This window comes from Pteropus medius, unplaced genomic scaffold (assembly GCF_902729225.1).
Source record: "Pteropus medius unplaced genomic scaffold, Ma_sr-lr_union100, whole genome shotgun sequence".
In the NCBI taxonomy this organism is placed as follows: domain Eukaryota; kingdom Metazoa; phylum Chordata; class Mammalia; order Chiroptera; family Pteropodidae; genus Pteropus; species Pteropus medius.
Genome location: NW_024340696.1, coordinates 19,689,876 through 19,715,071, shown reverse-complemented (window position 1 = coordinate 19,715,071; position 25,196 = coordinate 19,689,876). Strand labels below are relative to the sequence as shown.

General features: G+C 49.4%; 1 protein-coding gene across 1 annotated transcript in view; it reads left to right on the top strand.

The window, feature by feature from the left end:
• The first annotated feature begins 34 nt into the window (after positions 1 to 34).
• LRP4 (LDL receptor related protein 4) overlaps positions 35 to 25,196 on the top strand; it is a 45,700-nt gene continuing 20,538 nt past the window's right edge. The window contains exons 1-19 of the mRNA XM_039871729.1: positions 35 to 470; positions 13,452 to 13,598; positions 14,762 to 14,878; positions 15,168 to 15,281; positions 15,640 to 15,756; positions 16,113 to 16,241; positions 16,469 to 16,588; positions 17,018 to 17,143; positions 17,755 to 17,880; positions 18,072 to 18,206; positions 18,606 to 18,731; positions 19,079 to 19,309; positions 20,147 to 20,303; positions 21,153 to 21,370; positions 21,528 to 21,704; positions 22,074 to 22,196; positions 23,868 to 24,076; positions 24,230 to 24,311; positions 25,040 to 25,145. Of these exons, the coding sequence (XP_039727663.1) occupies positions 35 to 470; positions 13,452 to 13,598; positions 14,762 to 14,878; positions 15,168 to 15,281; positions 15,640 to 15,756; positions 16,113 to 16,241; positions 16,469 to 16,588; positions 17,018 to 17,143; positions 17,755 to 17,880; positions 18,072 to 18,206; positions 18,606 to 18,731; positions 19,079 to 19,309; positions 20,147 to 20,303; positions 21,153 to 21,370; positions 21,528 to 21,704; positions 22,074 to 22,196; positions 23,868 to 24,076; positions 24,230 to 24,311; positions 25,040 to 25,145 (2,996 nt within the window). The remainder of the gene's footprint in view (positions 471 to 13,451; positions 13,599 to 14,761; positions 14,879 to 15,167; positions 15,282 to 15,639; positions 15,757 to 16,112; positions 16,242 to 16,468; positions 16,589 to 17,017; positions 17,144 to 17,754; positions 17,881 to 18,071; positions 18,207 to 18,605; positions 18,732 to 19,078; positions 19,310 to 20,146; positions 20,304 to 21,152; positions 21,371 to 21,527; positions 21,705 to 22,073; positions 22,197 to 23,867; positions 24,077 to 24,229; positions 24,312 to 25,039; positions 25,146 to 25,196) is intronic.

Genomic DNA, 25,196 nt, shown 5'->3' with positions numbered 1-25,196 from the left:
GGGACAGGGAGGGGGGCTCTCTAGAGGGCTAGGAATGTGGGGGCGGCCTGAAGAGGAGCGGGGACAGCGCGCGAGGCACGGGCGGGTCTGGGGACTAGGGGGCGGGGGCCGAGGGCGGGAAGGGGCTGGGCCGGCGCTGGGGGCGGGACCAGGCGCAGTGGCGGTGGCGGGGGCTGCGGCGCGGGGGGCGGGGCGGCCCGGCCCGGGACACCCCCCTCCCGGCCCCCTGGCGGGGCGGCTTCGGCTCCTGCAGCACTGGAGGCAGCAACGGCCGGAGGGCGACTTGCAGGGCGCGCCTGTCGCCGTGGACCGGGACACTTCTCCTCCGGGAACCTTTGCGGATTCCTTCCGCCGCGCGTCCCGCGGGAGCCGGCGGGACCCCCGGCCGGCAGGGAGCGCCGGCGTCGGGCCCGGCACCATGAGGCGGCCGTGGGGCGCGCTGCTGCTTGGCGCCCTGCTCTTCGCACACGGTAAGCGGCGCCGTCGCGCCCGCGCCAACCGGCCGGTGGGGAAAGTTTGTCCACGGGTCCGGCTGCTGCAGGACTCACCTCCCGAGAGCAGGACTGCGCAAACTGGGGCCTGAGACCCCTCGCCCTCACTCCAAGCAGTAGCCCTGAGATTGCGTGCCGGAGAGGAGAGCACGAGCTCCTCCAGCTCCTCAAGTCCGAGAGGGGGATCTCGGTGAGATCCGAGGCGCTCGCCTGCCGGCGCCGCTCCTCGAAGAGCTGGGGCTACTTCCCTTTCAGGTTAAGACAGGGTCTCTGTGTCCTTGGTGCGCGTGAATGTATATGAAGAAAAGGAGGCGGGGAGGATGGTCGCTAAACCATCAATTGTAAATAGCCTTCCTCCCAAGAGCCGGGGGTCTCGGGCGGATCGCGGAGAGGGGCCCCAGTGGAATCTGAACACTTGAGCTCTGGGGATTCCACTACTGGGGGAACAGTTCCTCGGACTCAAGACCTTGCTCCCACCTAAGGTCTTCGGGCACTGCTTGCTTGCAGCATCTCCCCTTAGTGGTGTTTTTGGGTTCCCTCTCCTGGCTGCGACCAATCAGCTCTCTACCCTGGATCCTTCCCGGAGGGGGCGGAGGGGGAAACAGGGATGAAAAGGGGGCAGAGAAGGGACACAAGGAAGAAACTGCTGAAGGGCACCCGCAGATACGCTCTGGTCGGGGTAGGGGAGCGGGAATCGCCGACCCTCAGAAAGCAGCCTCCGGGCCCGCGCAGTGGCCCTCGGGGGAGCTGGACGGATGGCAGCAGGAGTGCTGCTTCATCTGCTCCTTATTACTAGGTTGTTTGGTGCCCGTATGGAATCGTTGTGTGTGTGTGATTAGGGCTCCGATGGAATCTGTTTTACAGCAGCCGCCAGGACCGTGGGTGCACCCCGTGATTTAGCAGCTGCCTCTAGTTTGTTCCCAAAGATCAAAGAATTTTGATCTTTGAACCCTAACTGTATTCACCCACCACTGTTCCACGGCGGGGAGATCCGAACCTTCCCATTCTCTCTGCAGCCGGAATGAGGTGATGGGACTGGGAATGGAAGGGTCCGTAGACCTTGGCCTTGCACGGGTTATTTCTTTAGCGTAGGAGAGATCGTGTGGAAATAATGCAGATTTCAGAACTTGCCTAACAGGGCGTGGAGATGCCTGGACTCTTGTTTTAAAGATGGTTTACCTCTCAAATCCAACACAGAGTCCTCATGTCTGTTATTTAAACTACCCGTGGGTTTTAAATGCCTTCTTTAACGCCGACTGAGCTTTCTCTCCGCTCTCGATTCTTCCTCTCTGGCCGACACACGTTCCTCTTTGCCTGGTGCTCTCCCCCTCCTGGGCTCTCTCCTAGAAGGTTATTTGTAGCCTCTTTGGCGTGTCGGGACAGCGGCCCTACTGGGGTAGGAATGTAGCTGCTCTTCCCACCACATGGGCCCCTTAAAGGGACAGCTATGCTTTTGGGGGGGTTTTCCCCTTTGGGCTGCAAGGGAAGGGGATGGAACTTTCCTTTCCGCCCCCTGGAGGAAGTTTTGAAAAAGATCAAGGGAAATGGCAAGGCACTGGAAAAAAAGGGGAAGGGGGGGTAAAACTGATACCAACAAAGCCAGAGATGAGATTGTCGCCTTCTGCTACAGGGAAAGAAGGGGAGCTGGAAGATTCCAGACTGAGACTGGCCAAGACGATTTAACTGCTCCAGAGCTGTCAAAACTGCACACACTGCATTAGCATTGAGAATGGGGATAGAGAAATGTGTACATTTAATGCTTCACAGAAAAGGATGGGAGAGTTCTTGGTAACTCTTTGGGTTCTTTTTAAAGACAAAACGTTTAATGGAAACTTCTAAGCATGAGAGGCTTTGTTTGCACATGTGTAAGGACGGTCAGTGGCATGAAGATCTAAACTTTGTCTAGCCTTGGAGGCCTGGAGGGCACAGATTCATGCTTTACCGGTGAGACTGAGCAGTTGATCAACCAAAAATACCACCGCCAGTATCCCTAACACTACGTTCCAGGGGCTCAGGGCAAAGACAGTGTGTCATAGTAGATTATTTAGGCCGACCCGACCTCAGCTAGGACTGAATTCAAGACACTGAAGTTTAAGGTGCTATTTGGATGCTGTTAGTCCTTGGGCTCTTCCTAGAGCCTATAGGTTTGGTCTGAACCTTTACAACATTCCAACCTTAAAGGTTTTGTAAGGAAACTCAATTCCTGCGTATCTTTCTCCTGAGGGTCAAGATGAGACCTTGGCTAATCTACCACCATTTGAAGAGTGGAAAGAAACTGTGTTTGTCTTAGAGGTTTCTTCCAGGTTAAGCAAAAAGTTGAAAATGCTGCCCAGGAGTGATTAGGTACTTAGAGGGCTGTTTCTGAGGATGATTGCAAAAGAGTGGAGCTGAGACTGGTCTCCTTTCTGTCTGGCTATTGTCGTGGTGCTTGGTTGACCTTGTCCCTGATCTTATTGGACTTGTGAAAGATGCTTGGCTTGTCACAGATTGTGGATTTCCTCTTCTGTCCCCTGTTGCGTATCAGATAACATCTTTGGGACTGGCACATGGTATTAAGAATGACAGGTGCAAGGAAACCAAGTCTGGCCATGTCTGACGCAGAGCATGTTGGGTATGTCCATCTTCTGGGTCAGCAAAGAACAGGAGATTTCAGAGGACGATTTGTTTTGTGGGTCTTTGCTCATTTCCTACTAATTGACTGCTAATCTTGATCCCCAAGAAGAAGGAAAATGGGCGGGATTGGCTATGTTGCTTCTGCTTTAAAGAGAAGATCAATACTAGGGGCTTCCTGAATAGGGACAGAATTTGGGGGACTACTTTAAGAAGTGGTCTTGTCTTTTTTTATGATTGAGCACAACTCATAATTAAGAGCCAATTCCATTCCTTTGGTTTTTAGGTCTTGTAGCCTGTTCCAGCCACAGTCTCTACATTTCTTGACTCAGCTTAGCCATGAGTTTTGTCACAGTTACCTGGGCATGGGACATCTAGGCCCCAGAATATGTCTGGATAACCATCTCATCTTCAGCAGCAGAAGCCCTTCTCCTCTACTCAGCCTGGTGGGATTCAGTGTCCCAGGGAAGACTTGGTGCTGACCGGTTTGCTGGCAGAGCCCCACTTTGGCCCTATAAATAGCTCTGATGAATGCCTGTGTTTGCTGTTCTTCCTCCAGCTTAAAGCTGGCAGGGTCAGGTTCCTTCTCCCCCATAAACTCAGGAGCATTCCCTAAACTGGGCTCTGCACCCATTCATTTGTTCATTCATTCCTCAAATGCACATTAGTCAAACACTAATCTTATCGCTGCATGCAGAGCTCAGTGATTAAGAAGCACAGGCCAGCTTGGGTTTGAATCTTGGTACTTCCTAGTGATTCTATGCAAAACATTTAATCTCCCTGAACTTCATGGTTCTTATCTGTAACTTGAGGGTGGGTGGATAAGTAGTAATAAGTTATCATGTGAGAATATTGTAAAAATTGAATGAGACAGTAGTATGTTCAGGCCATTCAATATAGAGCATGACAACTACTGTGTTACTGAAGGCCTAGATAAATGTTAGCTATTTGTTAGCAAGCTTGCATAAGTGGATTAGAGATGGTTCTTGCCTTTGGACTATGGGAGCCAGGTAAACAAATCATTATACTACCATGTCATGTGCTAAAATGAAAGCTCAGACCCTCATTCACTTCAGCTAGTTTTTGCTTGATTCTTTTAAAGATCTTGCTGCGTCTTCCCCACTGCCCCTTGAAAACCTAATGAAACCTAAGCATAGTTCTCTCCCGTGCACACTTCCAGAAAAGAGGATTGTTAAGCTATACCATGAGTCTGGGAGTCCACTCTGCCTTAGTTCTCCTGGGAGAGGTTCTAGAAGAGGGGGCTTTCCTCCCAGAGCTTCCCTGCTAAAGTCCTGTGGTCAGGGATGCAGCCAGGCATCTCACTCTAAGGTTGCAGTGACCCGGGGTGAGAGGTGCTGGCTGAGGTCTCTTGTAGCTGGAACCGTTTAGAATTCCAAGCTCACCCTCCCACTGGCCTGGGAAAGGAGTCAGGCCTCAGAGCTCATAAGGTAGTAATTGCCCCAATTTGGGGGCTGGGCTGTTGTGGAGCCGCTGTCCTTCACGACTGCAGTCTTCAATCGGGAATCCTGTCAGTGTGCAGGGATAATTGATGTGAGTCTCCAGCCCCCGACTCGCCCCCAGCTCCTCCACCCCAAAGTTTGACCCCTGTTGTCTCTTTGTTTCTTTCTTTTAAGTTGGTGCCAGTGATGTGATGTTTTTGGGGGCTGCGGAAAGTTGACCGTAACCAAGAGCAGCTGTTAAAAAAGAGCCGATTCTTTAGCTTTCCTGGCAGTCATGTCCATTTTCTGTTCTGCATTTTCGATTTAGCAAAAAGCAAACATCCTAGGTGCCCCTGGGCACCTCTTATAAGAGTCCCTTCTTAGCAAACTTCATTCTTTCACTGCACGTAGGCATTCCCATCCTTGCTCACAGCTGAGTGGATTGACTGTAAGCGTCACTTAACACCCTGCTCCCTTTGCTCACTCAGGTTAGAGTGAGGAAGGGAAGGGTGCTGCCTGAGACCCAGCTGGGAAAGCCTTACTGGGAGTTGCTGCAAGTCCTAACTTGGCCTAAGGGAGCTCCCCGCCTCACCTCTGTGCAGAGCAGAGGATCAGAGCTGCGAGCAAAGCCGGAAACAAAAGACTGGGAGCAAACCCATCTGGCTGAGAGGCAGCGACACAAAGGTGCTGCTGCATAATTTATCACCGGAGGTTTTCTGGGGCCAGGAAGCTCGTGGCTCCAGGCAGAGCCTTTTCGGGAAAGGGGGCAGGGGTGTGGTGGTGGTGGTAGTGGTGGAGGAGGTGGGAGTGGGTAGGGAGGACCCTCCCCTGTCTAGTGTAGGACCAGGCAAATACAGAAATAAAGTATTAAGAGAGACACCTGATTTGCACGTGAAATAAATTTCAAGGTGGTAAGGGCCTCCAGTGATTCTCTCCAAGCTCAGCAGCTCCACTTCCTGCCAGGCCTGCAGCGCAGGGGTGGGGGAAGTATTCCAAATGTCCCCTTTATTGGCCCCAGCCTTGGGAGACCAACTGCCACCACCTTTTGGGCATGGATGAGGCAAATAAGAAAGGAGTACTCCCTTCTCCTCTTTCTACTCCCCACTGCCCTCAACCCCGGCAGTTTAAACAAGAAGTTTCAACTGCAGGTTCAGAGAGGCAGTTAGAATGAATGACTCTAAAGTATGTCTCCCTCAAATGAGAATTCCTGTCCTTGTGGAAATGATCTCCTCTCATGACCAGTTTTGCACCACACACTGGAACATGTGATCTAAAAAAATATAAATGTACTCCTGGGGCAGTTAATATTTTAAAATCTTGCTGTATCCCTGACACTGTGATACGTGTATAGAGTGTATGGTCACATTTACTCCTCACAGTGTCCTTATGAGATAGATACTGTTAGGTGCCTGTCTGACACATGGGAAACTAAGGCTAGAGCAGTTTGCTGTCACACAGCTAGTGAGTGAACCAGGCATCAAACCCAGAGCCTCAGCTGTTAACCCTCTAACCTGTACTACCTCTTAGAACAGAATATTTTATATCCAAGCTATTCCAGAAGATCTAGGTTGGAAATATCCATATTTTATTTTAGACTGACCTCTCCTCTCTGTTTTCAGATCTCGTCTTTTTAGGGAATCTCAATGCATAAACATTACTTTTCAGGTGCTTTTTGATGGAGGGAAACTTAAAAGGGCTCCCAGAAGGAAAGGTGTGGTTTGTTGCTCCCTGAAGCCATGTGTTAACTTGTATTTTGAGATGTAAGGGGAGAGGAAGGCAATATTTTGAGCAGCCCTTCACAGAGCACAATCCCATTCAAGCCCTGCTGGATTTGTGAAATCTGTTGACTGAGCTCCTGGGGCAGATAAGTAGACTTTCCAGGACCTATATGGGAGCAGCCTAGTACCATAGCTACATTACCAGGTTGAGAGAGAGGACACATCCCCCTGAAAATGATGGGGCTAATAATAATGTAGTAGTCCTCCCTTATCCGCAAGGGATACAGAGAATACGTTCCAAGCCCCCCAGTAGATGCCTGAAACCACGGATAGTACTAAACCCTATATATACTGTGTTTTTTCCTATACCTGCATACCTATGATAAAGTTTAATTTATAAATAAGGTGTAGTAAGAGATTAACAACAATAATAAAATAGAACAATTATAACATCATACTGTAATAAAAGTTTTGTGAATTTCATCTCTTTCTCTCTTAAAATATCTTATTGTGTTATACATACAGTGTGGATATGCTAGGCAAAGTGATGATTCACATCCCAGGCAGATGGAGGGAATGGTGTGAGATATTATCATGCTCCTCAAAATGGCATGCAATTTAAAACTTATGAATTGTTTATTTCTGGAATTGTCCACTTAACATTTTCAGACCACTTGACTTTGGGTAACTGAAACTGCAGGTAAGGAGGGATACTGTAATAACAACACTTGCTTACTATGTACTTCATGTGTACTATCTCGTTTAAACCTCCCAACAACTCTATGAAATAGATACTGTGATTACCCCCATTTTACAAAAGAGGAATCCAGCATGTGGTTCCATAGTGTAGCGGTTAGCACATCTGCTTTACATGCAGAAGGTACTAGGTTCGTGTCCCAGCAGAGCCACGGTCTATGGTTTACAGCCATGCCACCCTGAACAAGCCCGATGTCTGATCTCGGAAGCTAAGCAAGGATGGGCTTGGGCAGTACTTGGATGGGAGGCCACCTAGGAAGACAAGGTGCTGTAGGTGTAAAAAAATAATAATAAAAAAAAGAGGAATCCATTTCTAAATTGCTCTGTAATTTAGTTTCTAAATGCTCTTTTCTATACTCGCCTCCTAGGAATTGGCTGGTGATAAGTTAGACAAGGATAAAGGGGACCAGGTGCCTAGAGCTCCCCCAGAGGAAGGCGATGCGGGACTCTTACTGCAGCACTCTCTTCCACCTCTTCCTGTGGTCATTCACACCACCAACTTAACTCATGGGAGTGACACATAGTAGGGTTTTTAGACATCTCTAGCCCTGAAATAGTAGGCCTTAATTATGGGGTGGCTAGATAAGACATTATAGTATTCCATAACAGTAATAGCAAGAGCTATCGTTTATCAAGAGCTTAGTATGTACCAGGCATTATGCTAAGTGCTTTTTATGAATTAACTAATTTAATTCTCATAACGTTTATATGAGACAGGGCATTTTGTTATCCCAATTTTCCTGATGAGAAACTAAGGTATGAAAAGATTAAGGAATGTGCTGTTTAGCCAGAGGTTAGCTTTATTTTGTTCCTATGTGCTTAACATTATTCTCTTCTGCCTTATAACTTCGGAGGCTGACCGTTAAGAACTTAAACTTGTGTTTAAGAGTGAAAGACAGATCTGAACTTGCTGGGACCAGTCATCATGTGTCTGATGGTATCTCATGGTGATGCCCCTTTTGGGAGGTCCCACTAGCAGAAGACTTCACCAGGTAGATTTTTAAACCAACCCAGGTAAGGCTGGCCTGTAGGGGTCTAGGAACAGAACTAAGTAGAGTCACAGCATGTCTGTATCATAGCCTGATAATACAGTGAGTGAAAGGAACTCTTGTAGTAGCGAAGAGTGAACTAGATGGGACTAGGAAGCTGCCTTAAAAAGAAGATTCCTATTTTCTTGAGTAAGTACAGGTTAAGTAGGAAATAACTATTTTCTTTTCTGATATACTAGGCCTCTCTTTTCCTTTGACTGCAACTCTCACAAGACTCTAGAGGAATGTATCGTGCATTCATTCATTTTACAAACTTATATTGATAGTCTGTTCTATACCAAACATTGAGCTATGCACTGTGAGTACAAATGCAAAACTCTAGATTACACAATTCCAACTGCCAAGAGGCCTATGGTCTAGTAAGTGGACAGTGATCCCACAGTGCACTAAATGCTACCATAGGAGGAGGCATAAAAGGTCTCTGGGGTACAGAGCAGGGACTTTCAAATCAGCCAGGGTCCTGGTGGAGCAGCAACAGGAAAGGGTTCACTTCCTGGCCTCCTGCTGCTAACCATTTACCTTTTTTTTTTTTTTTTTTTTAATATTGCTTTTGATGTTTCCTGTGCATGCTCTGTCCTCTCAAACAGAGGCTGTTTCTAGGCACCCAAGCTCTCTCCAGATTCCAGGTATCTCTTGGATGAGGGTAGATCTGTTTCCATGTGGGTCCTTGCTACCACTCTTTTCAGTTAGGTCAGTTTTGTCTTGCCACATAGGCATCCCTTTCAGTGAGAGATGCTTACTAAAGTAGGCGACCTGAAATCAGTGGATTAGTCCCTCAACTGGTCTGGCTGTAGTTTAGGGTCATTTCGTATAACTTATTCTCATTAAATAAAGTTTATATCCTCACCATTTCTGCTAGTGGACAGGAAGAGAGAAGAGTGCTTTAGCGTGCTATAAAGAAAACATATATGAGTACATGTATATGAGTAATGATTCCTCCCTTTTCCATTGTCATCCCTTCCACACTGGGGTAGCTGTCATATTATAGCACTCACAGTACACTCCTTAAGCCTCCAATCTCTGGTTCAACTTGAAAAAGCTGTTATGTAGCTAAAGTAGTCACCGTCTACCTTGATCTTCCAAGTGACAAGGTGTGGTCCCCCGTCAGCTGCGCATTCTACAGGATGGTGGAGATCAGTGCCTCTCTAATTTGAATGTGTATCAGTGTCAGCCAGGAAGCTTATCGAAAGTCCATATTCTGAGATCACATTAAGAGAAGACTACTGGTCTAAGGGTCAGAACAGGACTGCCATCCTGGCTTCCCTACTTAACCCCACTTAACCTTACCTGTTAAGTGGGCACTATAGTAACTACTCAGGGTTATTATAATGATGAAATGAGAATGCAAGTATGTATGCAAAAGTAGCTTGTGAGCTGTAAAGAGAAACTACATAATATAAATTGTTGTCAGCCCCGTTCCTTTCTGGACCAGCACAACACTGAAGCCCTGGTTCAAAGGACTGGGGCTCCGGACTGTCCCTGCTTCACAACTTTATCTGAAGGCAAGGGAAATCAGCCTTAGCAGTCACCAAAAGGAGAGGTTCCTGCTTGAGAGATCCATACCGTCACCGAGTACTTGCTCATCGAGAATTCATAAAGAGGGACCTAGGAGTCCCAGTGTTATAAATTCCCTTTTTAAATCTGGGTTTTGGAAAATTCCCATAACAGCAATACCATTATTGGGAGGCAGTATAATAAAGTGCTTAAGAGCAGACTCCGGGATCAACCTGCCTGGATGTGGACGCTGGCTCTAGTCCTTAGTACTTGTGTGACCAATTGACAGACTCTGGCTCTCTCTGTCTCAGTGACCTCAGCTGTAAAATGGTGATAATAACAGCAGTGCCACTTCCCAGGGTTGTTGAGAACTTTTCAAAAGCACTTAGAAATGGGCTTGGAGAGTACCTGGTAAGTACTCAGTAAATGATAGCTGTATTATTATGAAGCTTTTGCAGTGTGCCAGCCCTGTGCCAGGCAGTTTACATGCATTATTTGATTTACTCTTTATAAAACCCTTTGTGGTAGAACTACTATTTCCATTTTACGGATGAGAAAACTGAGGCTCAGAGGTATTAACTAATTTGCTCAAAGGGTTACAGTTAGTAGAAGAACGAGGAGTTGAACTCCAGTCTCTCTGACTCCAGAATTTGTGCTCTCTCACCTCTTACACTGTGTCTGGTAAACAAGATGGATGTTTCTCATCTTTCCTTTAAAAGAAAGCTGCGAGAAATTGGTAAGATGGCTGAGATTTTGGTTAAACTTTCAGGGAGGTCCTACGAGCACATTAACTACATAAATATCTCAAAAGCTGGATGACTTACTGATCTGGGATAGTGAAGACTTTAGGGAGAGATCTTTTACTTGCTGAATTGCATTTATTGCAGTGCGGCTGACAAATAGCTTTCAAGGCCAGAAGCATAGCTGAATATTCTAACTCACCACTTCTTAAAATGAATACCGTGTTTTGCCACCTGTGGTTATTTGTTTCCTTTCTTTACTCGCCATTCTTTTAGTTTAAAAGGGTTAAAAGCTGTCCTTTATGACCACAGCTAGAACTTGAGTGAAAAGGCAGAATTCCATCTCTGGGGATCCCAGAGGGACAGCAATTGTCCAGGAAAGCTATTTTTTGGAATATAATGCATCTGTTTACTGTACAAACGGCCCAAGACAAGAGTTTGCCTGGCTACCCGACCTTCGCATGGTGATGTTCAGATGTTGCTCTGACGTGCAGGAAATCTTGACTCTTCGGCATCCTGCAACTGACTCAATGTCCATCTGATGGCATGCTTTGTTCATGAAGTTTGCATGAGGAAATCGGGACTTTTACTATTATTATTCTGCCAGAGGTGGAGGTGGGGCCCAAAAAAGAAGGGCGGGGCGGGGGCGGACTGAAGGCTCCTCTTTACTTTTAGTATGGAAACTGCTGTTCTTGCTCTCCCAGTCCTGGTACTCGGGTTCTTAAAATCAAGGCCTTTTGGAAAAATCTAGCCCCTGCATCTTTACACCTGCACACTCTCATCCGTATTTATTGAGCATCTTTGGTGTGTCAAGGCATGAGGTCAGCTTCTTCCATGTTCAATTCTTGTGGCCTCTTTTACAAATGAAGAAACTGAGGCTTAGGAAGCTAAGTGATTTGTACAAGGTCATACATCTGATCAGGGGAACCCAGGTCTGTCTCCTCCTGGTTTAAAGCTTTTCCTCTCCCCTCTCCCCGCAATTCTTTCTTCCTCCTCCCTGTTCTTGTCACCCCCTTACCCTGAACTTCTTGTTGATGCAGTGCTGCTCACTGCTGTGTGTAGCTAGCAGCATTTCTCAATCTCTGTTGACATTTTGGGCCAGATAATTTGTTTGTTGTGAGGGCCTGTCCTGTACATTGTAGGATATTTAGTAGTGTCCTTGGCTTTTATCCACTAGATGCCAGGAATATCACCAATCATGACAACCAAAAATGTCATCACGCCTTGCGGAATGCCCCCTACCTACAGGATGGGGGAAGCCATCCTTGCTGAGAACTAGTGAGTTAGCCTTATCCTTCCTCTTCTCCATTCCTCTCCATGAAGGGGGTCAGCATGCATGGGAGCCCTGCCACATAGAGTCCTCTGGAAAACTAAGGAGTCCTTCTTAGTTTTTGCTGTTTCATCTGACTAGCAGCGATATACTAAAGTAACACATATAGCCATGATGAGGCGGTCACACTGCAAAAGTTCTTCTGGCTCTGAGGCTCAAGGTCTGAATGAAAAAAGTCCCCATCCATTCCTTCTCAGAACTGGCGCAGGAGGATAGGGCTGGGGCTGGACAGCTGGGTCTTCAGCTTCCCTGGGGAAGAATCCTCTGTCATGCACTTGCAGAGAGACCTGGAGAGACAGTGGCACTGGGCTTGGAGTAAGGTCTTCCTGTGAGCTTTAGAGATGCTGCACCTTTCAAATGGATTCCTTTGGTTTCCACAGGGAATCTTGCATCTTTTCGAGGGCAGCTGATTCCCTTAACATGTGGAGGGGAGGGCAAGGCCTCAGTTGAGGATCTGGTGAAAACTGTGGTCCTTCACTCCAGAAATGTACATTTTGCCTATAGCTTCCAGGGTTCACAAATGCACATAACATCCATCCATCCATCCATCCATCCATCCATCCATCCATCCATCCATCTGCAGGTTAGGAACCCTGCCTTCTCTTCACACTCACCCTTGGGTTTGAAGTGAAGGGAGGGTATAGGGCTCTCTCCTGGCTTTTGGAGGGTCTAGCAGTATACCCTTTCATTCTGGGCCCTAAGCCCTAAGCCAGGCTGAGTAATTGTGATGTGGCACATCGAGGAGATGAGCCAAGAAAGAGAGTCTGGCCCCAGTAAATAGGAAAGGAAGAGGGGTGGTAATTTAGGAGCTGACTCCTTCCATGTTCCAGCCCAGCCTGAGGGTAAGGCCCAGCTGAGGAGAGGAAGGGGAAAAGGAAGCGAGGGGGAGAGATGAGCAATGAGCAGTGGCCCCCTTTTTTTCCCAGCTGCAACAGCCCAGCGGGTTAGATGAATACTGGGAGGGGGAGAGTGACCCTGGCAGAACCCTTTGTTCCAGCTGAGGCTGGAGCAGGGGCACTGAGCCATTCACACGCCATCCCAGGGCATCCTGCTGGGCACTCTGGGGAGGGGGCACAGCAGCCGGTCATGGGACTTGGCCAGGCAGATAGCTTGATGCTCAATAGGGAAGCCCAGCTGCGTGCTGCTGAGGCTGGGGGAGGGGCTGCTTCTGCCATCCATCCTTCAGGCTGTGGTCTGTCTCACAGACAGGAAGGCCTTGACTGGTCCCAGTCATTCTGCCCTGTGGTGGCCTGGTCCCCTCCTCCTTCTCAAAATTGGTTACCTTTCTCAAAAGTAAGCTCTTATGGCAGGCTGTGCTGCTTCCGGCTCCCCCTGTGTGGATTCCTTATCCCTAAAGATGGTCTAGCATTTTAATTCTACTCTCCTTACCCTCCCTGGCCCACGCCAAGGGCCTGCTCCTGCTTATAGGCAGAAACATCTATATCTCAACCTAGTTTGGGAGGGAAGGACACAGAGGCCTCATCCATATCACCCCTACTGTCCCCTGCTCCCCTTTCCCAAGAGCACCAACTCTCCAGGTGGCATCATTTGTCTCTGGGCTTTTTTGGGTGCTGTGTAAAATTGCCCGTCATAGAGGAGGTACCTGGACTATTTGTGAGCCCAGAGTCAGAGGCCATCTTCTTCTTGATCATTTGTGCCTTGGAAGAGGGGAAGTCACTATTACATGGACCACACGTCTCTGTAGTGTCACTGTGTCACCTGGATGACAGTGGTCCTAGACTTGGCTCCTCTACCTTCCACCCTGGAATGGGCTTTGGTTGGGCAGGAGCTGAGCCCTCACTGGTTCCTTTTCCCTCTGCCCAGGCCTAGCCAGCAGCCCTGAGTGTGCTTGTGGTCGGAGCCATTTCACCTGTGCGGTGAGTGCCCTTGGCGAGTGCACCTGCATCCCCGCCCAGTGGCAGTGTGATGGAGACAACGACTGCGGGGACCACAGCGATGAGGACGGATGTAGTAAGAACCTTCCCACAGGGCGGTGGAAAGTGGTAGAAGAGGACCCTGGGGGTGGAGGAGCAAGGACAAGTCTAATGGCATGTTCTGTGCATCAGCTATGTCAGGCTCAGAGCTTTGGACTCTTGTGAGGGTGACAGATATGACAGTTGGGTGGGTCCTTCACAACAGATATGGCTCCAACCTTCCTGTATTTCCCATATTTCCATGCACACATGTCCAGTAAAACAAACTTCGAAACAAGTATAGAAGAAAATACCCTTGAAACTACAGGTAGCCTCTTTAAATAGATCATTCTGTATTTATGTGCATTTTTGTGCATTTTTTAATGTGCATACTATACATGGATGCAGATTATTTCTGTTTCTTATATTGGTGTTCTATATAATCACATCTTTTTTTTAATAACATAAACTTTGTAAGAAATCTTATATTCTCTTTAAATCTCCCTTTTCTGCTAGTGTAGTAACATATGCAGCACAGGCTGCAAGATCCTCTCTTGGGTATACAGAAATATCACTGCTGAGTCAGTCATCTGGGTTTAGGGGTGCAGCCTGCAGCACCTACTTCTGAGGGTGGCTAATTAGTCTAATAAGAATGAAGCTACAACCTGGACCTTATTAACCCTAACCATTTCAGCTAATTGCAGTGATGGTAAATGGCTCACTTTCATGTAGCTCTTTCACATGCATTCTCTCAAAAGACTTCTGTGAGCCGAGTATAATTATCCCCATTGTACAGTGGAAGAACCTACAGCTCAGAGAGGGGAACTGAGTTGCTCAGTGTGATAAGTAATGAGTTCTAGAACTGGAAATTGAGCCCAGATGTGTCAATCATCATTTAACAAGAGGAAAAGGAAAAAAAAATACACTCTTTCACTTGCTCATGTTTTTCTTACTGCTTTCTTAGTGGTTTTGAGTTCCTTGGGCTGTTCTGGCCTGTGAACCCCTCAACGTCATGCCTTGCTAGTACTCTCGCTTCTTTGCTTCAGAGTCTGCTTAGCTTCTCCATCAGCTCGGGGCAGGCGCAGGAATCTGAGGGAAGACTGTAATTCAGATGGGAGACTTGGAACAAGGGCTGCTGGGAAAGGATTCTGGCCTGGCTGAGCCTGCCGGAGTAAGTATACCACACTGATTCCCTTTTCCCTTCTTTTTCCTGGGACTCAGTGCTGCCCACCTGCTCTCCTCTTGACTTTCACTGTGACAATGGCAAGTGCATCCGCCGCTCCTGGGTGTGCGACGGGGACAACGACTGTGAGGATGACTCGGATGAGCAGGACTGCCGTGAGTGCTGGCAGGCCAGGCGGGCTCCATCAGGCTCTGGTGGAAAGGGATGTTCAATCAGAAAGTGATGTCCCAGGCCCATGTCAGCTCTTGGGTCTTTAGCTCTTGGTTCTGTCCCTTTATTTCCTCTCCTGGTCAGATAAGCCACCCCCCAGGGACAGCCACCTGCTTCGGATCCGTTGGGGCGGCCTTGGAGGTGCCTGACTGCTCTGCTCTGCAAGGCTTTCTGTTAGGGTTCCAGGTAGTGGCCCCCACTGCCTGCAGCAGCCTGACTGCTCTGTGCCCTCAGCCCCCCGGGAGTGTGAGGAGGACGAGTTCCCCTGTCAGAACGGCTACTGCATCCGGAGCCTGTGGCACTGTGATGGTGACAATGACTGCGGTGACAATAGCGATGAGCAGTGTGGTGAGTGCTGTACCAGGGAGGCGGGCAGGATGGCTGGCCATGGGCAGAGAGCCCAGCAATGGCTCTAGAACTGCCCAAACCTCAAACTTGCCCGGGTGTGTATGTGTCTGAAGCAGCTGGAGGAAAGCAGGCAAGACACAACCATCCAGAGCCCCCCAGCAATCATGGAGCGGGAGCCTGAGGCCCAGTCTCTCCACGGCCTTGGCTTGCCCTGGAGAGTCTGGAGGGACTCTGTAGTGTCTTGTCGGGCTGGGTCAGACCCCCAGGGGCAATGAGGGTGGGAGTCAGGGAGGATGTAAGAGAGTCGCCTTTAGGGCTCCCTCAGGACTGCTGTCCCATTTTGTATGCCCTACCCCAGACATGCGCAAGTGCTCTGACAAGGAATTCCGCTGCAGTGATGGAAGCTGTATTGCTGAACACTGGTACTGTGATGGTGACACTGACTGCAAAGATGGCTCTGATGAGGAAAGCTGTCGTGAGTGGCTCCAGAGCTCAGGCTGTTGGGCTGGGATGGGGCAGAGGGTTCCATGCCATGGGCTGAGGGCCAGGCTGAGCAGTGCATGGACAGTGGGCAAGGAGGGTGGGATCTTAGTTATCTCTTCCCAGGTCAAGCTAGGGTAGAAGCAGGTTCCCCAGGTGAGAAGCAAGGTCTGTCTTTGGTCTGCCTGAGTATGGGAGCCTGTGAGGGCCATCCTAACTGAAACCTGGTTACATTTCACTTGAGGAAGAAAGGCACTTTGCCTAAGCATCTTGCCGCTTGGAGGAGTCAGAGCCCCTCTCCTCTGTCCAGGCCTGAGTGTGTGCCCCTCTTCACCCCTGCCTTCCTTCCAGCCTCAGCAGTGCCAGCACCCCCTTGCAACTTGGAGGAGTTCCAGTGTGCCTACGGCCGCTGCATCCTCGACATCTACCACTGTGACGGTGACGATGACTGTGGAGACTGGTCAGACGAGTCTGACTGCTGTGAGTACACTGGCCAGCTGGGTGGAGGAGGGGAGGAGGCCAGGCTGGGGTGGCAAGGCACAGGTGCCAGCTGGGGCAGGAGCTCAGAGGGGGACTTTCTGGATTTCCTGGTCCCTCTTGGGAAGAGATGGAGGATCCCAGAGTGTTAGAGCTGTGGCTTTCTGGTCTGTCACGAGACACTCTGTGCATGGACTGGCTGGAGACAGAAGTGTGTCATGTTCCCTCAGCCTCCCACCAGCCTTGCCGTTCTGGGGAGTTCATGTGTGACAGTGGCCTGTGCATCAATGCAGGCTGGCGCTGCGATGGCGATGCAGACTGTGATGACCAATCCGATGAGCGCAACTGCAGTGAGTTGAGGGATAGTGCTCAAGGTGTGAGCTGGAAATAGGGAGAGGGGAGAGGGGCTGTGGAGCCAAAGAGACCACGACCAACAAAGCAGGAAGACAGGTTGGACAGGACCACCGAGTATAGTTATGCAGGTTGTGTACTGCATAGAGACGCTACGTCCAAAGGGATGCCAGTCACATAACAGACATATATTCTATAATTATATAGATTAATAAATTCATCATGGTAGTTTTCCAGCAGATGGTAGTGAACGGCCTCAAGAAAAGGGCACCTTTTTCTAGTTTGCACAAAGATGTCCCATAGACCGACTGTGACACTGATGTCAAGACGCGTGGCACGCGGACTGGCATAAAGTGCAATTTTGGGTGGCAGCGTGGAGCTTTAAGCTGAAATGGAGCCAGCCTTTCATTAGGCCTCTGTTTTGCCAGCCACCTCGATGTGTACAGCAGAGCAGTTCCGCTGTCGGTCAGGCCGCTGCGTCCGCCTGTCCTGGCGCTGTGATGGGGAGGACGACTGTGCAGACAACAGTGATGAAGAGAACTGTGAGAACACAGGTGGGGTCTCCCAGGGGTACCCCAGACCCCTCAGCCTGTAGCTGTGGTGGAGGACGGGTGGAAACAGGGTGTTACTGCTACTGTTCCAGTTGGGCCAAGGTGATGCTTGAGTCAAATCTTGCTCGTGGCCTGGAATTTTCCTGCCCTTCTCAGTTACTCATGGCAAATCCAGGTACATTTCTTGACCTACAGCCTTACGGCCTGGAATACAACATCAGCACTGTGGGTTTCAATTGCCTCTCACATTCCAACTCACACACAGCTAGCGCCTGTTGCTCTGGCCTAGTGAGCAAGGACTCCTCTCTCTGGCTGACAGCCACACGTCCACTCCCCTGGCCACACCAGGAGCCAGGCACATGGACACAGTCTCTCATTCTGTCCCACATCCCTCACCATCCACTGAGGCGTCCTGGGGAGAAACGAATGTAGATATTCAGCCAGCCCTGTCTGAGCTGTTTCCTGCCTTGGACCCTGACCCTCCCACCTTGAGTCTCATCTGTCTTCAGCTCGCCCTAGAAAATGACAGGCTCCCGTCCTTTTGTTGACCCAAGCCCTGCCCTGCTGTGACCTGACTCTCCCTCCCTCCCTCCCACCTCTCTCTTCTTCTCAAGGAAGCCCCCAGTGCGCCTCGGACCAGTTCCTGTGTTGGAACGGGCGCTGCATCGGACAGAGGAAGCTGTGCAATGGGGTCAACGACTGTGGTGACAACAGCGATGAAAGCCCACAGCAGAACTGCCGTGAGTGTCCCCAGTGGGCGGGCCTGGCCCATGGTTTGCGGCTGAACCCCACCCATATGGTTCAAAGAGAATCCTCCCTAGGGACTCATGCAGCCTCGGGAGCTGTTCTTCGTGGTCCAGGTGGAATGCCAAGTTGGCTGTCTGGGGGAGGATTCTGGGCTCAACTCCCATCTCTGGCTTGGCTGGCACAGGGCCCCGGACGGGCGAGGAGAACTGCAATGCTAACAACGGCGGCTGTGCCCAGAAGTGCCAGATGGTGCGGGGAGCAGTGCAGTGTACCTGCCACACTGGCTACCGGCTCACAGAGGACGGGCGCATGTGCCAGGGTGAGCTGGAACCTGGCTTGGAGCAGGACCAAGATGCTGGGCAGGGGCACAGACAGGCAGCTGTGTTTCCTATGGGTCAGGCTTTTGATGGACATGACCTCATTTCATCACTACAATGACCCTAGGAGGTGGGGATTGTCCCTCACGTTTCACACTTGGGGAAACTGAAGCTCAGAGAGGTTAAGTAACTTATTGAAGGCCATCGAGCTGGTGAATAGCATAGCTAGGATTCCAGCCTAAGGCCGCATGACCTCGAAGCCCTTAACCACTTGTTATCTAGCCTTTTCGCTAGGCCTAGGAAGTAGATGGGCATGTGGGAGGAAAGCAGCTAATCGGCCTGGGAGTTGGGAGTGGGAGGGTGGCAGAAGAGAGAGCTCCTGACCTGCCTGGTCCTCACAGATGTGAATGAATGTGCCGAGGAAGGGTATTGCAGCCAGGGCTGCACCAACAGCGAAGGGGCTTTCCAGTGCTGGTGCGAGGCAGGCTACGAACTCCGGCCTGACCGGCGCAGCTGCAAGGCTCTGGGTAAGGGGGGGGTGTTGGCATTGGCAGGGTGGGCAGAGGGCTGAGTGTGGAGACAGCCAGGCGCTCCAGTGCTCATGGATTTGCTGAGGGTTTGAGATATTTCCATCAGTAAAATGGAGCTGCGAGGTGCATTCTGGGTTTCCCAAAAACCTGCTGGAGCGGGGTGGGTGGGCTGGGCCCAGGGAGTATACTTCAGAAGCTCCCACTCTTCTAGTACTAATGCCAGCAGCTCAGAACAAGCCTCAGTGGGCCAGGTGCCCCATCTGTCAGCAGAGAAGCCGGGGGTGCATGCCGAAGGGTGCAGCTCTGGAGCCCAGTGGGGGCCCCATTTCTATGCCATGTCCCAGGGCCGGAGCCTGTGCTACTGTTCGCCAATCGCATCGACATCCGGCAGGTGCTGCCGCACCGCTCTGAGTATACGCTGCTGCTCAACAACCTGGAGAACGCCATCGCCCTTGATTTCCACCACCGGCGCGAGCTTGTCTTCTGGTCGGACGTCACCCTGGACCGGATCCTCCGGGCCAACCTCAATGGCAGCAACGTGGAGGAGGTTGTGTCTACGGGGCTCGAGAGCCCAGGTGGGGAACCAGGCTCCGAGGGGAGGTGCAGGGCCACACCATGTGCGAAGCAACTCTGAAAGAAGCAAGCTAGCAGCCTGCAAACCTTAGGCAGCAGAACATTTTTTTCTTCCAGTGAAATCTTGGATGGAACTAATAATATTGATAACATTTGTTAGTATACATTAATTTTATAGATTCAGATTTGCTCATTATTGAGCTCAATCAGTGAGAATGAGACCATCGTGATAAATATAATCGTTTGAAATTAGAGCTTTATGGATGACAGTTATAGTTCTCTATAAGCCTTTGCATCTAGTTTAATTCTGAATTTTGTTTTGATTGCTTAGTACTAAGAGTAGCCTGATGGATGCACATAAGTATACCTAAATGTTTACAGACGGAAAAAAATACAGCTCACTTTGCAATCTCAGTCCATTCTACAAGCAGGTGAAGTGGGTCAGAGTGCAGTATTGAGCACATTTGACTCAAATTATGGAACTTCTGAAGTACTGCAAAACCCTAATCCACACTTCGCAAATCTCTGAGCCAGTGCAGTGGGGGACCTTGGATGTGGCTTAGGGAGCCAGAATTCAGGAAGCATAACAGGGTTGGCTGGGAGGAGGAAATGCACAACCTGGGGTAGTTACTTCTCTGTGCTTCAGTTTCTTCATCTTCGTGGGGCTGTAGTACCTAACTCACAGAGTTGTTGTGCTGATTACATGAGTTTGTATGTATAACGGTTAGAACAGTGCCAGACCCAAGAAACTGCTTTGGGTAAGAGTTTGCTCTTGTTACTATGGCATGGAAGAGCCTGGGCTGAATCCCTGACAATTTCCCACTGCCTTTCTCCACCAGGGGGCCTGGCTGTGGATTGGGTCCATGACAAACTCTACTGGACAGACTCGGGGACATCAAGGATTGAGGTGGCCAACCTGGATGGGGCCCATCGGAAGGTGCTGCTTTGGCAGAACCTTGAGAAGCCCCGGGCCATTGCCTTACACCCTATGGAGGGGTGAGTGAGTTTGTATCTCAAGTTCCTAAATCCCTCTTGCAACCTCTATGGACAGTTCTCAGGCCACCTGAGCCAGACTTTATTGGGGACCATCTTCACAGTGTGTGTTAACAGCATGGGCTCTGCACACCTGGCTCTGTAGTAACTGCTGTGTGGCATTAGGCTAGTTAGTTAATCTCTCTCTGCCTCCATTTATTCATGTGTAAATTGGTGATAAGAACAAACCTACCTTATAGCTGTGTGTGAAGATTAAATGAGAAAATGCATTTTAAATGGCATAATACACGCTAGATAAGTTGTAGGTATTTAGTATTTTTATTATTAGCTCATAAAGTTGAGCTAATAATAATTTTTATTATTAGAAGAAAAGTTTGGCTTTTAAAAATTCAGTGCAGTCATATGAAGATCCTGCAGTTGTAGGTCAGCTACTTTAGAAACACTGTGCGTGTGTGTGTGTGTGTGTGTGTGTGTGTGTGTGTGTGTAAGTAAAATACAAAAGGCAGTGGTAGAAACTGTGACCAAAAAGAAAGTACCTGTCCAAATATTACATTAGATTGTCAATTCTACAAGGGTTGGGACTTTTGTCTGTTTTGTTTACTACTGTACTCCAGGTGCCTAAGATAATACCCTGCCTATGGCATGTTACCCCCACCAAAATTGTTAAATGCCCTATCTAGAGACATTTAAATTAGGACAGGTAAAAAACACTCTCTGGACCAAACAGCATGTATTTTCTACCAGTTGGAGTTCCCTGGGTTAAATGGATAACAGCTGCTTGCCTGATTACTCTCCCAATTACCTACCCACCCTCTACTGCCTGTCTTTCAATGTCCTTTTCTCTCTTCCTAGTACCATTTACTGGACAGACTGGGGTAACACCCCCCGCATTGAAGCCTCCAGCATGGATGGCTCTGGACGCCGCATCATTGCTGATACCCATCTCTTCTGGCCCAATGGTCTCACCATTGACTATGCCGGGCATCGTATGTACTGGGTGGATGCTAAGCACCACGTCATCGAGAGAGCCAATCTGGACGGGAGTCACCGCAAAGCTGTCATTAGCCAGGGTGAGGCCCTTCCTCCACTCTCCATCTCTCATCCTCCTTCCCCCGTCCCGGCCCCCAGGAGCCTTGGCAGAGGGTGAGATTTGTGCAGTTGCCAGGCCTGGGCCCAGGGGCCATGGCAGGCCACATCTGGACTGAGGTCCTCTTGGACTTTCCCCAGGCCTCCCGCACCCCTTTGCCATCACGGTGTTTGAAGATAGCCTGTACTGGACAGACTGGCACACCAAGAGTATCAATAGTGCTAACAAATTCACTGGCAAGAACCAGGAGATCATTCGCAACAAACTCCACTTCCCCATGGACATCCATACGTTGCACCCCCAGCGCCAGCCTGCAGGTAAAAAAACTACTCACCTGGTGAGCCTCTGGTGCCTCTGAGAACCTTCCCTGCGCCTGTCAGTTTCCACCGTTTCTGACCAGGAAATTAGAGGTTGGCACTGATGTGGGCTAATGCCTCCCTCTGCTGGACATTTAGGGTGGTACAACATCGAGATTCATGATTCGATTTCACTGTCTCCACCGAATTCATGCAGATATTTATAGGGCTTCTCCTATTTATCAGGTGTTCAATGTGCTCATTGAACTGGGGCAGATATAAAAAATAGTAAGACATAGTTTCTCCCTACAGGGAGCTCACACCGTAGCTGAACTCCTACTCACTAGCCTTGGTCTTACCTGACCCTCTTGCTCTGGGCTCTTTGAGCAGGGAAAAACCGCTGTGGGGACAACAATGGAGGCTGCACCCACCTGTGTCTGCCCAGTGGCCAGAACTACACCTGTGCCTGCCCCACTGGCTTCCGCAAGATCAGCAGCCACGCCTGTGCCCAGAGTAAGTGGGTCTGGGGCACCTGCCTCAATGGATGCACCTTGTGAGAATGGGTGGAAAGAACCAGGGATATGAGTTTGAGGGATTTCCTGTCATGGGGAAGAGCCAGGCTCTTCAGGTACCTGGAGAGAAAGGACATAAGAGGCTGAGGGCTCCTATATCTAAGTGATGGCTGAGGGCCCAGCAGTAATTGCTAAAGGCTCAGTGACACCACCTAGTCAAGTATGAACACCAGTAACCAGATATGTGTATCATTTCACCAGGTAGGATGCTCTATACATAGGCAGCAAGAAGGTCCCAGGCCCTTCTAGAAAGCCAGAGAATGGTTTCCTACCTCTTTACATTTAGCTTCACCATGTTAAAGACTTTCTTTCAGCCCCTAAACCAGAGAGCCAAGATTAGGACTTCTGACGATGCTTGGTATTCATAGACCCTGGATAAATATGTGCCTAATGGTGAAAGACAATGGGATTCCCTGGTTGCTCCCTGAACTGCTACTTTGACTTCCTTTGAGCTCCTGCAGGGGCATTGCCTTCAGAGGGTGGCCCTGTCTAGCTCAGAGCCACAGGCAACTTTTCCTAAGAGTAATCCAGGGAGTAGTGATCCAGGCATATGACATGGCCCTCAAGGGGCCTGAGGTAATTCATCACACATCAGCTTCTCTCACTTACCACCATATAAACACTGATCCCCTTATCTCTGGTTAAAATCAAATTTCTCTTGGGTTCTGGGTCCTTTTCCAAAGACTGAGATTAGGGAAACCATTTGGAGGATTAGGGGCGATGCTCATTTAACACACTTTGATTGAGAACCTAGTTTCCTAGCATCCTTTTGGGCCCAGCTCTTCTATAGTTATCTTAGTGAGGTGCAAAAGGTTTTCTCAGGAGCTTCCCCTTAAGGATTTTCCAGATCTTAAAAGAAGACAGCAAATTTAGGCAGATCAAGTGCCTTTCCAGGTGAAAAAGTATGCTGGGAAACATTCAGACAGACCAGAATAGGGGCAAGGGTTGGAGAAGAGCCAACTGGGAAAAGGTTACGTAGAGAAGTGGCCAGTCAGACCTGAGTTCAAGTCCCAGCTCAGATGCTTTGTAGCCAGAGGATCCCAGGCAGCATACTTGACCTCTCCTAGCCCCAGGGTTGCTCTAGAAGAGAATAAAGATAACATGAACCACAGACTTGCTATGAGGGTAAAGGAGACAAAGTAAGAAAAGCACCAAGCTCTGTGCTTGGCACAGAGTAAGTGCTCAATAAATAGTAACTACTGACTAAAGTTGTGAAGAAAAGAGCAATAGGAAGGGATCTAGATGACCGACTGGAGCAACAGAAGCCCTGAAGCAGACGTGGAGGTCAGAGGGAGGTGGGGTTGGGAGTTGGTGGTGATTTAGCCAGTGCCCTAGAGGAGATGGGCAAAGGAAGAGGAGAGAAGTTTAGATGAAGCTGACAGTGTACTTCTGGGCCCTGGGTAGAGTCTATTTCCATTCGAACCTAAAGTATGATTCTGCCAGCATGGGCTGCCTAGTGCTCAAGGGGTCTGAGGTGTGAAGAGTAGGGGACAAATGGCGCCAGATCCCAGGAAGTGTTATTGAACCAGATGTCACACAGGTGAGCATCTGTGTCTGTCACTGTTATTGGATTTAGAGCATTAAAAGAAGACCCCTTTCGGCCTTTGATCAGGTCTTGACAAGTTCCTGCTTTTTGCCCGAAGGATGGACATCCGTCGGATCAGCTTCGACACAGAGGACCTGTCCGACGATGTCATCCCACTGGCTGACGTGCGCAGTGCTGTGGCCCTTGACTGGGACTCGCGGGATGACCACGTGTACTGGACAGATGTCAGCACTGACACCATCAGCAGGGCCAAGTGGGATGGAACAGGACAGGAGGTAGGGCCCAGCATGGGACCAGGCCCTCGGGGAGGGCAGAGATTAAGAGATGGAAGCTTTCTTCTCCTGGGTGAGAGCTTCCCATACATTTGACTGGCACCTCAGAGCTGGAGTGCAAGTCAAGTTGGTGATATAGCTTTGCTTCCTGCCCAGGTGGTAGTGGATACCAGTTTGGAGAGCCCAGCAGGCCTGGCCATTGATTGGGTCACCAACAAGCTGTATTGGACAGATGCAGGTATGTACAGGGCTGCCATGGCCTGGCTCTCTGGGACTCCTCTTATTTAAAATCCTGACCTCAGATAGAAGGACCCCAGTGCACCTCCTAGACCATTTCCATCTTGACCTGAAGTGTTTGGTAGGTCAGGAGTGGCGGGGCTGCTGCCAAACTGAAGCTAGAAGCTCAATTCTGACATTTTGGCATTTGCCAATCAAATGACAGCTACTTCTGTGTAGCTGATGCCTGAGAATGTTTTGAGTCATTTCAGATAAGGAAACTATGCCCTGTGATTTTTCTTCCATTTTTGTATTGGTAAAACAGGCATTTTCTATTAGCCACGTAAGTGTGGGCAGGAGGCAAGAGCAGTGCTTTAAACCAGAGCTACTCAAACCTGGACCAGCAGCATCAATAGGGCTGAATAAGAATCTTTGGGGGTTAGGTTCAGGAATCTGTATTTTAACAAGCTCTCCTGATTCTTATGCCCACTAAAGTTTGAGAAACATTGCCTTAAGTTATAGGACAGAGTGGGTTGCTTAGATTGAGGAAGGCTTGCTCTTCGAAGAAATGGAACCAATCATATCTTTTAATTTCTTCTTGAAATTCATTTCACTAACTATGCACTGTGTATCTATCACAAAGTATTTCTTGAGCATCAACTGCATGCCAGGCTCTGTGCTGGGCATGGAAGGTAAGAAGGTAAATGAACAAGACTAGAGCTAATACCTTTGCCCCCCACTTCTTGGTAGGGACAGACCGGATTGAAGTGGCCAACACAGATGGCAGCATGAGGACAGTACTCATCTGGGAGAACCTCGATCGTCCCCGAGACATCGTGGTAGAACCCATGGGCGGGTGAGCACCTGCTCCTTTGGAACGAACTCCATCCCCCTACCTGCGCCCCCA